The following is a 12,885-nucleotide window of genomic DNA, read 5'->3' on the forward strand; positions in this document are numbered from 1 at the left end:
TTGGGAGCAAAGCTGAAGCAAGCAAAAATAACTATTTTCCAACATGGTGATCAATGAAAATTTGGAACTCATCACTACAGAATATAACAGAGACCAAAAGTATAAATGGGCTAATAAAAAGGATTAAGCAGGTACTGTATGGAAATGAGGTTCAAAAGCACCTTCTTAGCAGGAATTCTTTAAATTGCTGATTCTTGAGAGCTAATGAAATCTAGCCTTTTTTACAGGTAGTTTTTCTCTAGTGCCCACTTCCAGTCACTTTGGAGAAAACAGTCTGGGACTGACAGACTCGTCATCTGATGAAGAATGGCTGCTCTTTTGGTCTTCTTTTCTGTAAAGCTGCTAGGACAAATTAGTCTTGTAAAAGGTCATCGACTCATATTGAAATTGCAGATAGTTTCGAGGTTGATGTGAGCATTTGTTGTTGCTGTTATTGTTTATCTAGGTCTGCTACCTGTCCATGGTAGCCTGCAAAAAGTAATTTCATTGCAAAGATCTTTAAGGACATGACAACAGGAGCAGAATTGTCCTAGACTATCTACTAAGGCAACAGTAGGTGACATGGGCTTTTTGGTCAATTTTTTATCCACAATAGGAAATGGCAAAAATGACAGCCTTTGCTTCTGAACAGAATGAGCAGCTACAGGTGATGTAATGGAAAATTGTCAGTTATAAAGACATAATACCTCAGAGGTCCCAGTTGTCAAGCCTCAAAAAATAAATCTTGTTATTGCTGGTAAAAATTCCACTTTATCCAGAAGGAATGAAGGACCATTCTGACTGTACTTTGATTATAGTATGGAAGTGCAGTATATGGCAACAGTGTCACATGAGTTTCACAAGTGACAAGGAGACTTTGTACATGCACAAATTTGAGTATGCATGTGCACTGCAAAATAAAGGCAGTCGTTGTGAAGTAGAAGTTACACATGTCCCTCTCTACAACTGAGTGTTACTCTTGCTGCAGTCAAAATAGAGCTTTTCTACTCTATTCCAACAACATTCTCAGAACGGGAGTGAGTCTCCCTATCGATGTCAGAATAAAACTCCTTTTGAGTTTAAGTCAGCCAACACTACACCCAGGTGAACTTTCTTCCCCATTGTTTTACACAATTTGTTTCCACTGGGGAAATCAAACAACAAACAACAAAAAATGCTGCTTTCTTTCAAAAATCTATTCACTGAGGGAACAGAAAGTCCTCATTCTAGACAAGTTGTGTTTAATAGCATTTTTTCAAGAGCAATTTTGTGATGTACTTTACTGTCTGTGAGATTGTCGACTCCTATCAGGCAATGATTTGACAGTAGTGTCTTGTAGGAAGAAACTATTCGTAGTTGATGACCACAGATCCAAAGCATGCCGTGTGTGATAAGTCCTTCCTAGCATGGCTGATGGCCTTTCGATTAGGGAACTGGTTTAAAGCAAGCAAGAATGGGTATTACATTAGTAGGGACCTCCTGGAAAATGAGGAGGTGGTTGGATTGTGTCATGTGTTGGTCCTGAGACATGTGCTTTGGCTTTTGCTCGTTCTCTGCACTTTGCTGTTAATTCGTGGTGTTTTGCTATTTGATGCCTTTTTCTACACGTATCACTGAGTAGTCTGTAAAGATAAAGACACAACATTCTTTCTACTTGACAAAAAAAAGGAAAATTGGGAGACTTCAGGTTAGGGTATCCTATTGACCAGTGGCCAGGTCAAATATTCTCATTTTGCATGCAACCATCAGAATTTATTACCAGCTCTTTTACCATTTTTACTCACAAATACACTGCATTAAACTGTGTAGCCATGCAAAGCTGGTGGCTGTAGCTACTGTAATGCAATTGTCAGCTGAAAAAATCTGTGAGGAGGAACTCCTACTGAGGTGACAGAATGGTAACCTCAGTAAAAATATGGTAACCATTTTTATGCTATCAAACGTCTCCCTTGGTGTAAAAGCAGCTCACTTAGAAAAATGTGTAGTTGTAGTGTAGCATGGAAGAGGGTTGATCAAAACCCACTATTGTTATTTCGTGTCACCTTGTCTCCAAGCAAGATTTTCAAACTAGGCTCTAAATTAGTGTTAAAGTATGCACAGAAAACCCAAGGTACACAAGGAAATCTGGGACAGGGAACCTTAAAGGAGACTTCTTTCTTTCTCTTTTTTTAAAGCATGTTGTAAATAACAAGTATCTGTACCAGAATAAAACACATTTCATGCACAAGTATAAATGCTAACAATGCTTGTCCTCCCACATCTGCTACCAGTTGTGTTCTTGTTGCAGTTTTTTTTCTGGATGTGTTGTGCAAGACAATTTTTGTTGAGTTTATTTTCTGGATCCTTAGTTTCTCCCTTTACTTCTAGGCTTGTGCATGGCTTTCTTCAGAGTAATACACTGCCTGGCTGCTCACTGGCTTAATTTGTCATCTTCTTGTTTTCTATCCTTTGTTATCTACAGGTCAGTTTGCAAAGTTGAGTGCAATATCCTTCTCTCTCCTCTCAAGTAAGTATCATTATGATTTAGAAGAATGTTTGGATTGAATCCTCACAATGTCTATTTCAGCAGCAATGCCCCTTGTGCTGCCCGAGTGTTTCTAAATAATTTCTAATAATTTGTTTGAAATATGCTCCTAGTCCTGAGGATTCCTGTTAAGCCACCATCCTTTTTATCTTCTTCCTTTGTTGACCATAAGAGAGAACACGAGCTTGCCATCCTTGGGCATAATGATAAATATATTAACCAGTACAGAGAAACCTTATCCAGAAGATAAGGAATCAGATCACATTTCAGGAGACCCAAGCTTAATTCCAAGCAACGCTTTTGCCTTCCCAGGATAACTGAAATAAATAATTTCTGGTGAGACCACACTATCGACTCTTGTGTGTGAAAGAGAAGTTAGGCAAACATTAAAGGAAGCAATCCACCAGCTGCTTGACCATCGAGGTTCCTCAGATGTGTTGTCGAAGTTTAAAATGCCCAAATCCAAAGTGCCAGGTATTGAGTTACTAGCTAGAGTCTGGCAATTCAGAGGTAAGGCAAGAAGGTCTATGAATTCCCCACTGGCCCATATTCAGGTCATGTCCCTCACACGTGCCAACCTCACAGTTGCAGCACCGAGTCTAATGCCAAGTTCAGCAACTGTGTTTTTATTCAGGAACACAGACATCTATTTTTATGAAGTAGCCTGTTATTCTGAACATTTGCCCGGCAAACAGGAGACCACACGTTACCTTCTTGCTTCATCTGAAGCTGTGGGGTCTGCATGTATAACTTCCTGGGAGAGTGCAGTGCCCTGCTGTGAAGGTGGCAGTGAGACAATGTTGTCCATCCTACTGCGACACTGAACTGTGGGATTACAGGGCCAGAAAGGGAGGATAAATCAAAATTGTGTCTGACTCTGGTATGCAAACTGAGTCGCTTCCTCACAGCCACAACTAAATGCAACGAAAGCTCAACTGCCACATGGGTCCTTCACGTTGGGAGCAGCTTCATGTTCAGATAAGCAAAACCAGTGAACTAACCTGTGATGGCTTTAGCAGGAATTCATGCTGCTAGCTTTTGTTAGCCATGTTTTATGCTAGATCTCCTTATTTATATGGCAGTTTTTTATGGCAAAATTTGACCTGATTTAAGGGGTTTGCAACTTCTGGTGACAGTAGATTTTGAACGTTAAATGTGGGCCTTGTGAAAGCAGCTGCCAGTCTTCAGTGTAAAAAGCTGTTAGGTATTTCTGAAGCATCTGTCTCAGTGTCTCTAGCAGCTAAAGCAGAATAAATGGATGTGAAAGGAAAATAAACAGCAATACCCAGAGTACTATAAACGCCAAACAACTGCCCATAAAAGTTCTCCTAACATGCCCCTCAGGTTACATTCATTTTCTCAGTAGCCTTGTTAAAAACATGAGCCATGTAGAGTGTCCTAAACACTGGCAGCCAGAAAAACAAGTTCTCTTCTTCTGTTTTGTTGCAGTTGTCAGTTATAGACTTTTGCTTCTAAATAGTATTACTCAATCAATGATACAAATACAGTCAATTTAAATTGCCTAGAGGGCCAGATGAGGTAGAAAGCAAATAGTCTTTTTTCTCTTGCAACTGTATTACATTTTTGTTTATTTTTTAAAAGATAGAAAAAATAGAATCAGTTTATTATAGCTTCTATGAGTGGTATTGCCTCTGATGGCAAGCCACGGGGTTTTTTTCATTTCCTTGTTCATCAGTCATAGACAAGTGCTGTTGATGTTGTTTGGTGAAGGCTTTTTGCATTCTACTTGCATTTGCGTTTTTAAAAGTGCTATGTACAATTCTCCAGAATTTATTTTGAAAAACATCTAGTATAACAAATTCCCAAGAGACCAAGTGGTTTCAGTAATATATAAAAACATAACCATGTTCTCAGTTTACTTTTTTTATGAAATGTACTTTAATACCACTTTTTTTATTTTTAATAGAGCAACAGAGTGGATTTGAGCTTGTTTTCAGCAGGCTCTAGGCAGATCTTGAAATTACATCAACGTGCAACTTCGATGTCATTTTGCCTTCATCTCCCTGGTAGCAGTTGCTTTTTGGCCAAGGATGGCCAGTGGAGGCAGAAAGCCTCCATCTCTGAAAGTGGTTTAAAAGTTATCATTTTCAACTATGACCTGCCAACTTCTGCAGTGGACATGCTCCCACAAGACCTACGATATCCTAGATTTTCTAAAGAAATGCTTTCTTGGGGCTGGAGGATCAGCATTGTAGTTGGTCATGTCTAATTCATTTATATGCATTATTATCACAGAAAAGGAGGTGTGAAAATCTAATAAAAATAAAACTAAACCATCCTCTTGAGAGGGAGCAGAGGGAGGAGTGCTTATTAGAGGTTTTGTTCTCTGTTTTTTAACTGTGACACTTTTTCTCTGTGTTGACAAAAACATGTAATAAATTAAGTTGAAGGCTCAGTTCCATTCCCGCTCCAAACCCTTTCACTTGCTCTAAATCTTATTGCACAAACTGTGGTGTACAGGACTTTGGGTGGCCAGGGGTGATATTTTTCCATTGCAAAAGCAACTGAAAAGTTTGTATTGAAACAGGCGGAAAATGTTCAAACACAGAAACCCCAAATCCCTTCAACTTTTTTTATATTAATGCATTGTTAAATTATTATTTATTCACAGAATTATCATGGTTGGAAAAGATCACCTGGTCCAACTTCCCACCCAGGGGTGGGGAAAGGGAACAATACAACCCACCCAAACAACATCATCAAAAAAGTGCCCCACAAAACCAACAACACACAACCCACAAAAAACCCACCATGCCCACTAGAACATAGCCTGAAGTGCCACATCTGCACGTTTCTTTGAATACCTCCAGGACTGATGACTCCACCACCTCCCTGGTCAACCTGTTCCAGTGCTTGAAGGGCATAGGTGGTTTGTGTAAGTGCTGTGGAGACACAGCTGCCCTGCATCTCTGTTGTTTATTTTTCTTCTCCTGGGAAGGAAATAAGATTTTAGAGCTAGCATGTATTTCACTGCTCACTGACATTTTCAGGCCTTTGCAACAGGGACCTGGCCATTTAACATTTGAGAAAGATGGGACACAGGATCCATAGCCCAGGGTCCAAGTCAGGTTACTAACCCACAGTTAATGTTGTTGCTACGCCCACTGCCTGAGGTCACCTTTCCCAGCCATGCCCCATCCTCCCTTTGGCTGTAGGATCCCAAACTGCTAGTCAGATTTGACTGGCTGCCTTTAAACCTCATGCACTATGTTTCATTCCTAGTGTGGGATTCATGCCAAGAGCTCAAGAGATCACAGTGGTGTGGGTGCATGGATTGATAGGGCCCTCAGAAGGTCATCTGGTCCACTCTCCTGCCTGACACAGGTCTAGCTCCGACACGAGACCATGTCAGCCATGGCTTTGCCTAGCAAAGGCTTGAAAACCTCCACGGATGGAGACTTCACCAGCTCTGTTGGCATCACCCTCTAGTGAAGTGCCACCATGCTCATGTTTGTTGGGTTTTTTTCCCCTTCATGTCCAGCCCAAACTTTCAAAAATACATATTGTATTTTTTGTCCTTTTTGTGTTCACCAGCACTACAAAGATTTTGGCTTTGTTATCCTTGTAACTACCTCTCACATAGCTGGTACCTGATGCTCCTTTGCCACCTCAGCCCCAGCCCCGACAAACCTGGTTTCTTCAGCTTCTTCCTCCTAAGTCTTGGATGCAGTGGTGAAGCAGCAGTGTACAGGCACTGAATGAAGTGCTCACATCCATAAGTCATGCTCTGTCAGCACAACCCAATGATTCCGTGTGTCTTTTTGGTATTTTCTGAACAAATATATAGAAAATAGCATTATGTGGACCATTCCATTTGAAAACAACAGCAGGCTGATAGCACAGTAATTTTCAGAAATGTCTGCTACATTTATGCAGCTATATTTTGGGTTTCCTCTCTATTTTTCTCCTTAAGTCCTCCCCTTTTTAGCATGTAGGCGTAAAAAAGCTGTAGAAGAACTGTGACTGAGAAGAAGCAGCTTTGGTTTTGTGAATTTAATTCTAAAATTACACAAGTGATAGGGATGGTTTTTGAAAATCACTGAATGATAAGTAACAGAAAAGAACCTGTGGATTAAGTTACAAAAAAGGTCAAGAAACAGTTTTATAACATGACAAATCATATGAGTCTTGACTTCGAATTAATTATGACATTTCCAGAATGCTGCAATGAGTTTGGAGCTCTGAGGTTCATTAATACTCATTTCTTTTATAAAAATCTCCCTGTCCCAGTGCTGGCTGTGGAGCAGAGAGAAGCCTTGAGAGAATTTAGAATAACACTCTGCACTCCACTGAAGAGAAGTAATTTATCCAGAAAATTTGAAACAAACCCAAATACTTACCAGTACTATCAATGCATATGAGTGCCTCCAGTGGTTCACAAGCCACTCATACTTTGCTCTTGTGGTTTATAATGATACCATCAGGAAATATGAGATGTAACTATATTTACATAACTCTACAGTTGATTCAATACAAATCAGTCTCAGACAGCTGAGAACTGACCTCTTCCATGCCTTTCATGTACATTTTTGGCTGATTTGTGAAGAGCAAAATGTTACTTTACTAAGATTTCCAAATTATTTTGCAGATTTAAGTGGTGTAGATGCATGTCTTGAGTTTTTTAAAAATACTTGTTTAAAATGTACCTCAAAAAAATTTCATAAACCTCTCAGTAGATGTTCAATGCAGGTTTCCTCTCCAATTATCAACAAAATGTTAATGCTAGCTTTTTTGTAACTGCCTGATACAAGGAGATACTAAATTAAGACCATGACAGCATTTGGCATGCTTAGGTATTAAGGAATCAGATAGAAGCATTTGTGTTTGAATAATTAATACAATCAAATGGTGTCAGGAAGGAGAAAAAGCAAGCTAAACTACCTGACCTTTCTTCATTCATCAGCTTTAATTTAACTCTTTTTTGCTGAGATAATTTGCATTTCATCTCTCATCTTACAGATTAACTTTATGCCTGAAATGAGTAGAAAATAATTCATGTCAGTAGGGGTTGGTCTTTTTTGCCATTATTATCAGATCTTATGCAGTGCAAACTGGGTTTCTGTCTGAAGTAGTACAAGAGAAAAAAATTAAGTCCTTAATTTGGAAAGGGTCAAGTATCTAAACAGTGTCGTTATAATAAATATGCCAAAAGCAGAAGTTTGCAACATTATCTGACTCTAGTTTTAAGAAAGAGCAGCAGTCATCTATCAAGCATGTTCTACTAATGACTAAAACTTTGATGCCTCTGATACAGGAATTTCAGATACTGATGCTTCAGGATATGGAGAAATACCAGGGAGAAACTAGTGCACCAGGACATTAGGCTGTTTATGAGCTATAGCACCCAGAACAATACTTTTAACTGACTACATTTATATTTAAACACAGTAAAACATACCCAGCCACATAAATCAAGGGTCAGACATTTACATGTGAGGGGAGGATCATGAGAGTGAGTGACTCTCAACTGAGCGGCTGAGCACAGTGCCCAAGGGGAATAATCCATGGTTTTGCTACCAATAGTCTATTTATAGAGCAACCTGGAAGGGTAAAATGGAAGGGAAAATGGGAACATCTGCAAATCTGTGTCAGTGCAGACTGAGTTACCCCAGGGTCCTACAGCAGAGCAGGCAACAGGCTTCTTACCCATTGTACAAAGAGTTTCCCACATGCCCTATAAGTTTCTGTTTAGAGCTCAAATTCCTATGGCTCACCTTGGAAGAATGACTTTTTCACTTTTTTAACTTTTCCAGGAATAACCACAGGAAATGGCCAGCCCCTCTTTTTTTTTCTCTCGATGAACAGCAGGCAGAGGCTTTATTTGTTCTGCCCGTGTGGTGCAGCATCATCTTAAACCCGCACTCTTTAAAAACCTTCCCTCAACATTTCTCAACAGGCAAGCTGCAGTCAGACAGACAACGAGAGCTACGTAAGAACTGATGATGAGGAGAGCTGCTTTCGGACAGACGACGAAGAAAACTCGGCTGCAAACTTGACAGAAGAGTGGAACCAAGAGGTGCAGCATCTCTTGACAAAAAAATCCCATAAATAAGTTCTGAGGACTGTAGCACAGTACTTTTGTTCTAAGAGTTGTAGTTTGTAGATGTGTGTTTTTTGACAAGACCTTTGTTTAAAGCTAACTTATATTAGCTACATCTTCTGTAACATGGCTCATTACCAGTGAAGAAAACAGACTGACACACCTACTGCTGTTACAAAGGATGGCAGTATTAATAACTCACGTAAACCCTTTGCACATGATATTGAACCTGTTCAGTTTACAATGAGAATACTGTTTATAGCTAGAAATTTGATTTCTGAATACTTTGAGATTTTATTAGATCAGTTTACTATACACTGTACATTTTTTCCACAGAAGAAAAAAAATGCTATAATTATGCATTTAACACTGAATGATTATACTCCTGAGTGTATATATCTAGTAGCCCGAGAAACAAAATACCAGACTATATTTGAAAATTGTTTGGAAGTCTTTAAATTAAGACTTATAAAAAATGTACTAAAATAATAATAATATAATTATTATTAATAATAAAATTATCTAATTTTAGGGCTAACGTGTAACTTAGGAATGTTTCTTTCAAAATAATCTAACAAATCAGCCATAGAAGTTAGTGTAAATATTTTTTTTCCAAATAGATATCATATACAAAAGGTGACATTCAAATGATATAGAATCTAGTTTTTAAATCAGCACAGATCTTCTTAAAACTGTGAACTATGTTTTGAAATACTCGTTGCTAAAGCTGTTTATAAACCACAGGTGCCATAAGATCCCTGAATTGACTGATGTTACGTATAATCCTCCATGGTATCGTTTCATTGATGTTTTAGCTTGAGTAAGCATGTGTTCCACAAACTGGCTCTTTCCATCTCTCTGCCCCTTCCTCCTCCCCAGTCCCCACGACGTTACTTTCGAGGCCTTCAGCTTTAAATGTACAGGCTTAAAGTGCGCTTGCAACTGTTCTCTTTTGATTTCCGAATGTGTATTGCCTTAGCCAGCCACCAGATGTTCTGCATGCACTCTTGGAAATGTGTAGTGAGACTCTTTCGGAGCTGGATGGAGAAAAAGCTATTGGTGAAAAGCACAAGAGAAAGGACAGGCATACAGTAACAGAATTGGAGTGTTGTCTGGTTTAGTATTTTTCAAGCATAAAGGCATTTCAGGAGAAAGGGGACTTAACCTGGTCATTTTGGATTAGGCAATGAGACTGCAGCTAAATCGTGTTTTGCTTGGCTGTGACTACAAACCTGCAGGTAACTCCTGAGCAGGGATTGACACAACCTAGCTGGAATGTCCTCCCCACAGCATATTGCTTGGAAAACTAAAGCTGACACCTGTGTGGCACATAGCACTGCCATGCAGAGAAATCAGAGCCAGCCCAGGAGCAGCCAGACCAGAAGCTGGGCAGCAGCACCATGCAGGGTTCCCTCCTGAGGAGCACAGTGTGTTAGCTTGGGACAACTTCTGTGCTGATGTCATTCGACTGCCCCAATACAGTATTACAGCTTCCAGTATCTGGCTGACCTGAAGTGACACTAACAGCCCTGAAAATAGAAGCATTTCATACAGACATTTCGCACCAGCACAGTTTGCCTACAGCAAGTGATGAGTTAGTTACCCATCTAAAGCAGGCTAACATGGTTTGTCTGTCCTTACTTTCATGGTGACGTGGATGTGTGCTGCTGTATCTATGTGAGGTTGCTATGTGGCTCGACCCAGTAAGTCCACTTGTTTGCATGCACTCTCTGGGCTCGTGGCTGTTCCCCTGGGCACTGTGTTAGAGGATGAGTATCTGTATGAAAGAGCTGCTGCCATTTTTCACTTTCATATTTTACTATTGCGTACGCAGATCTCCTGTCCGCATCTCCTTGCATATCTGGGCTTGGTCTGAGGCATCCAAAGGCATCCAGATATCTTCATGTGAGCTTTTCATTTTTGCAATCACTGGTCTTTGCTCCTGAGGCAGGCACCATATCCTCCCATAAACCCCTCTTCCAACCTCCTCTCAGGAATGGGTGAGCCTCCACTAGTGCCTAGCACTCCATGTGTAATGCTACTCCAGAGAAGCTGTCGATGTTGCTGTCAGCTCAGGATTCCAGGCAAGCATTTTCTGAACAGAGAGAAAACAAGCTAGAACACAGCTACATGCAGTGGCTGACTAATTCAACCCATGTCATGTTTAACTGTACTCAGAGTGATAGATCCCTCCCATCATCTTAATGTCTGCGTGCTCATTATCTCTATGCTTAAAATATATGCAATAGAATAAATCCATTGCCAGGGCTTCAGAATACGAAAGGAGTAAGGAAAACAAGTTGACAGATGAAGCGCCTTTCAGCCTCACGTCAACAAGGTGATCCCCAGCAGAGCTCTGGGTTCTTATGCCCTGGAGCTCTGAGATGAAGCACTTCTTACTTGACTCTCCAAATATCTATTTTAAGCATTTTCCAACTGTTAAGCTGGTTGCATTTTCACCCAGCTGGTCTTTGTCTGCTTGTTGAATATTATTTTGGTTGTGGTTAGTGGTCATTAAAATAAACAGTCACAGAAGAGGTCCCTGGCTTGGGCCTTTTCTGAACTACCAATGGCCCTCCACAGCTGCCCAAATTCCGGGTGGTTTTACTGTCACTGGAGGGAAACCAGTGGTTTGGAATCAGGAGACAGGGATGTGAAGATTTTAGGGTCCTCGAATGTCCAAAGTGAAGGTGGAGAATGGGTTGTCTGTAAGTAGTAATGTTAATTAAGCTGCATAAAAAGGTGTGTGGCCTTTGTTGTGATATAATACGTATTTTCTTATATGCATGAGCCAAATTGTTGCATCATAATTTATCATAAGTGTGTCCACCTTTACTTTCAGCCATCTTCTCCCATCCTTATTGGTTCTTGGCAATTGCTGTAGATAGACCTTGTAAATATTGCAACCTCGGGTTGCTGTAATCACGTTGGTTCAATTCAGCAGACAGAGCTGTGAACAACAAGTGTGTCCTGAAGACAAAAGGGCATTTTTACCTTTGAACCAAAAAAAAAAAAAACAAAAACAAAACGAAAAACAAAAACAAAACAAACAAACAAAAAAAAAAAAGCAGAAAAAAAACCCCACAACAACAACAAAACAACCAACCTATGAAGAGTTACATCTTGAAGCTACTAATTGTAAGACGTTTTTAAAACTACTGTACTTGACACCACTTGAGACAGATACAGAGACACTAAAGATGTCACGATATTCATTGGTATTGTAACAGAACTGCTATTGTATGGGATTTTTGTATTGCTGTTAAGTATTGTTTTGTGTGTGTGTGTTGGAACCTACTGGGGACATGTTATATTTTGAAGTGATTAAACTATTTAATTGTGTGTCTATATTTTGGAATGGAATTATTTCTTCATTAAAAAGATTTTTAAAAGTAATCTATGGAGCATCATGTTTGTGGCTTATTTTGGTTTCAGAAATCCTCTTCCGTGAAGCCCATGCACAGGGTTTTTTCATTAATAAAGGAAAATGTGCCACAACAAGCAGACTTTGCTTCACCCACAGAGTCTCTTTCTACTCCGTGCCAGAGATCTTCAGTGCCTGGAGCATGGCACCAAGCAACGCCTGTGTTCTAGTGGCCCGAGCAGTTTTATCTTTCTTCCTGGTCCTCAGGAATCTAAACCAAAGCTCTCTTGTTTTTCTTATCCTCTGTGTGTGCCCCTCTCTCCTTAGAAGGCACAAAACCTTGGAAGAGCTGCATTTTAGTGGCTTTGCCATACACAGTCACATACTGGTTTTTAGCTCAGAAACACATAGAATCATAACATTGTTTGGATTGGAAAGGCCCTTCAAAATTGAGATCCCAAAGCCCTGTCCAACCTGGTCTTGAACACTTCCAGGGAGGGCGTATCCACAACTTCTGCTTTTCCAATTACACTTTAAAGTTGTCTTTCCCTATCAGGTGGTGGTAATTACAACTGGTTGCTAACCGAGAAGAGCGTGGAGTTGCAAAGCTAGAGGTATTACTTAAAGCAACAGGTTTGTGTCCTGAGGAAGTACCTCCAAGCATGACAAAGACATCTGGGAAGCAACTCCCAGCTTGCTCATTGTGCCCATGGTGCTGATGGGCCTCCACAGGATACCTTGCTGAGGGTGTGCTGCTGCCCGTGGTGGCAAGCAGCCCTTTCCAGCAGAATGCAGAGCATGTCCCTGGCAGCTCAGTGCAACTGAGGGTCCCCAGCTGTACACACGAGGTTGCTAACTGGCCAATTACTTACACCAGGGTAGGGTCTGTTAAAAGGAAAACACTAGCAGCACACCAAAAATACCCTCTATCTCCTTAGCACATATCCCAGTGTCTTG

General features: G+C 40.3%; 1 protein-coding gene across 30 annotated transcripts in view; it reads left to right on the forward strand.

The window, feature by feature from the left end:
- Window positions 1–11,960, forward strand: part of DTNA (dystrobrevin alpha) — a 230,251-nt gene extending 218,291 nt beyond the window's left edge. For 28 of the 30 annotated variants that reach the window (XM_051612641.1, XM_051612644.1, XM_051612646.1 and 25 more), the window contains 2 exons: window positions 2,441–2,485; window positions 8,421–11,960. In XM_051612641.1, coding sequence (XP_051468601.1) covers window positions 2,441–2,458 — 18 coding nt within the window. In that variant the 3' untranslated portion in view covers window positions 2,459–2,485; window positions 8,421–11,960. The other 2 variants (XM_051612635.1, XM_051612636.1) reach the window with 2 other exon arrangements.
- Window positions 11,961–12,885: the final 925 nt, after the last annotated feature.

The sequence above is a fragment of the Apus apus genome, chromosome 2, assembly GCF_020740795.1.
Source record: "Apus apus isolate bApuApu2 chromosome 2, bApuApu2.pri.cur, whole genome shotgun sequence".
Lineage (NCBI taxonomy): Eukaryota > Metazoa > Chordata > Aves > Apodiformes > Apodidae > Apus > Apus apus.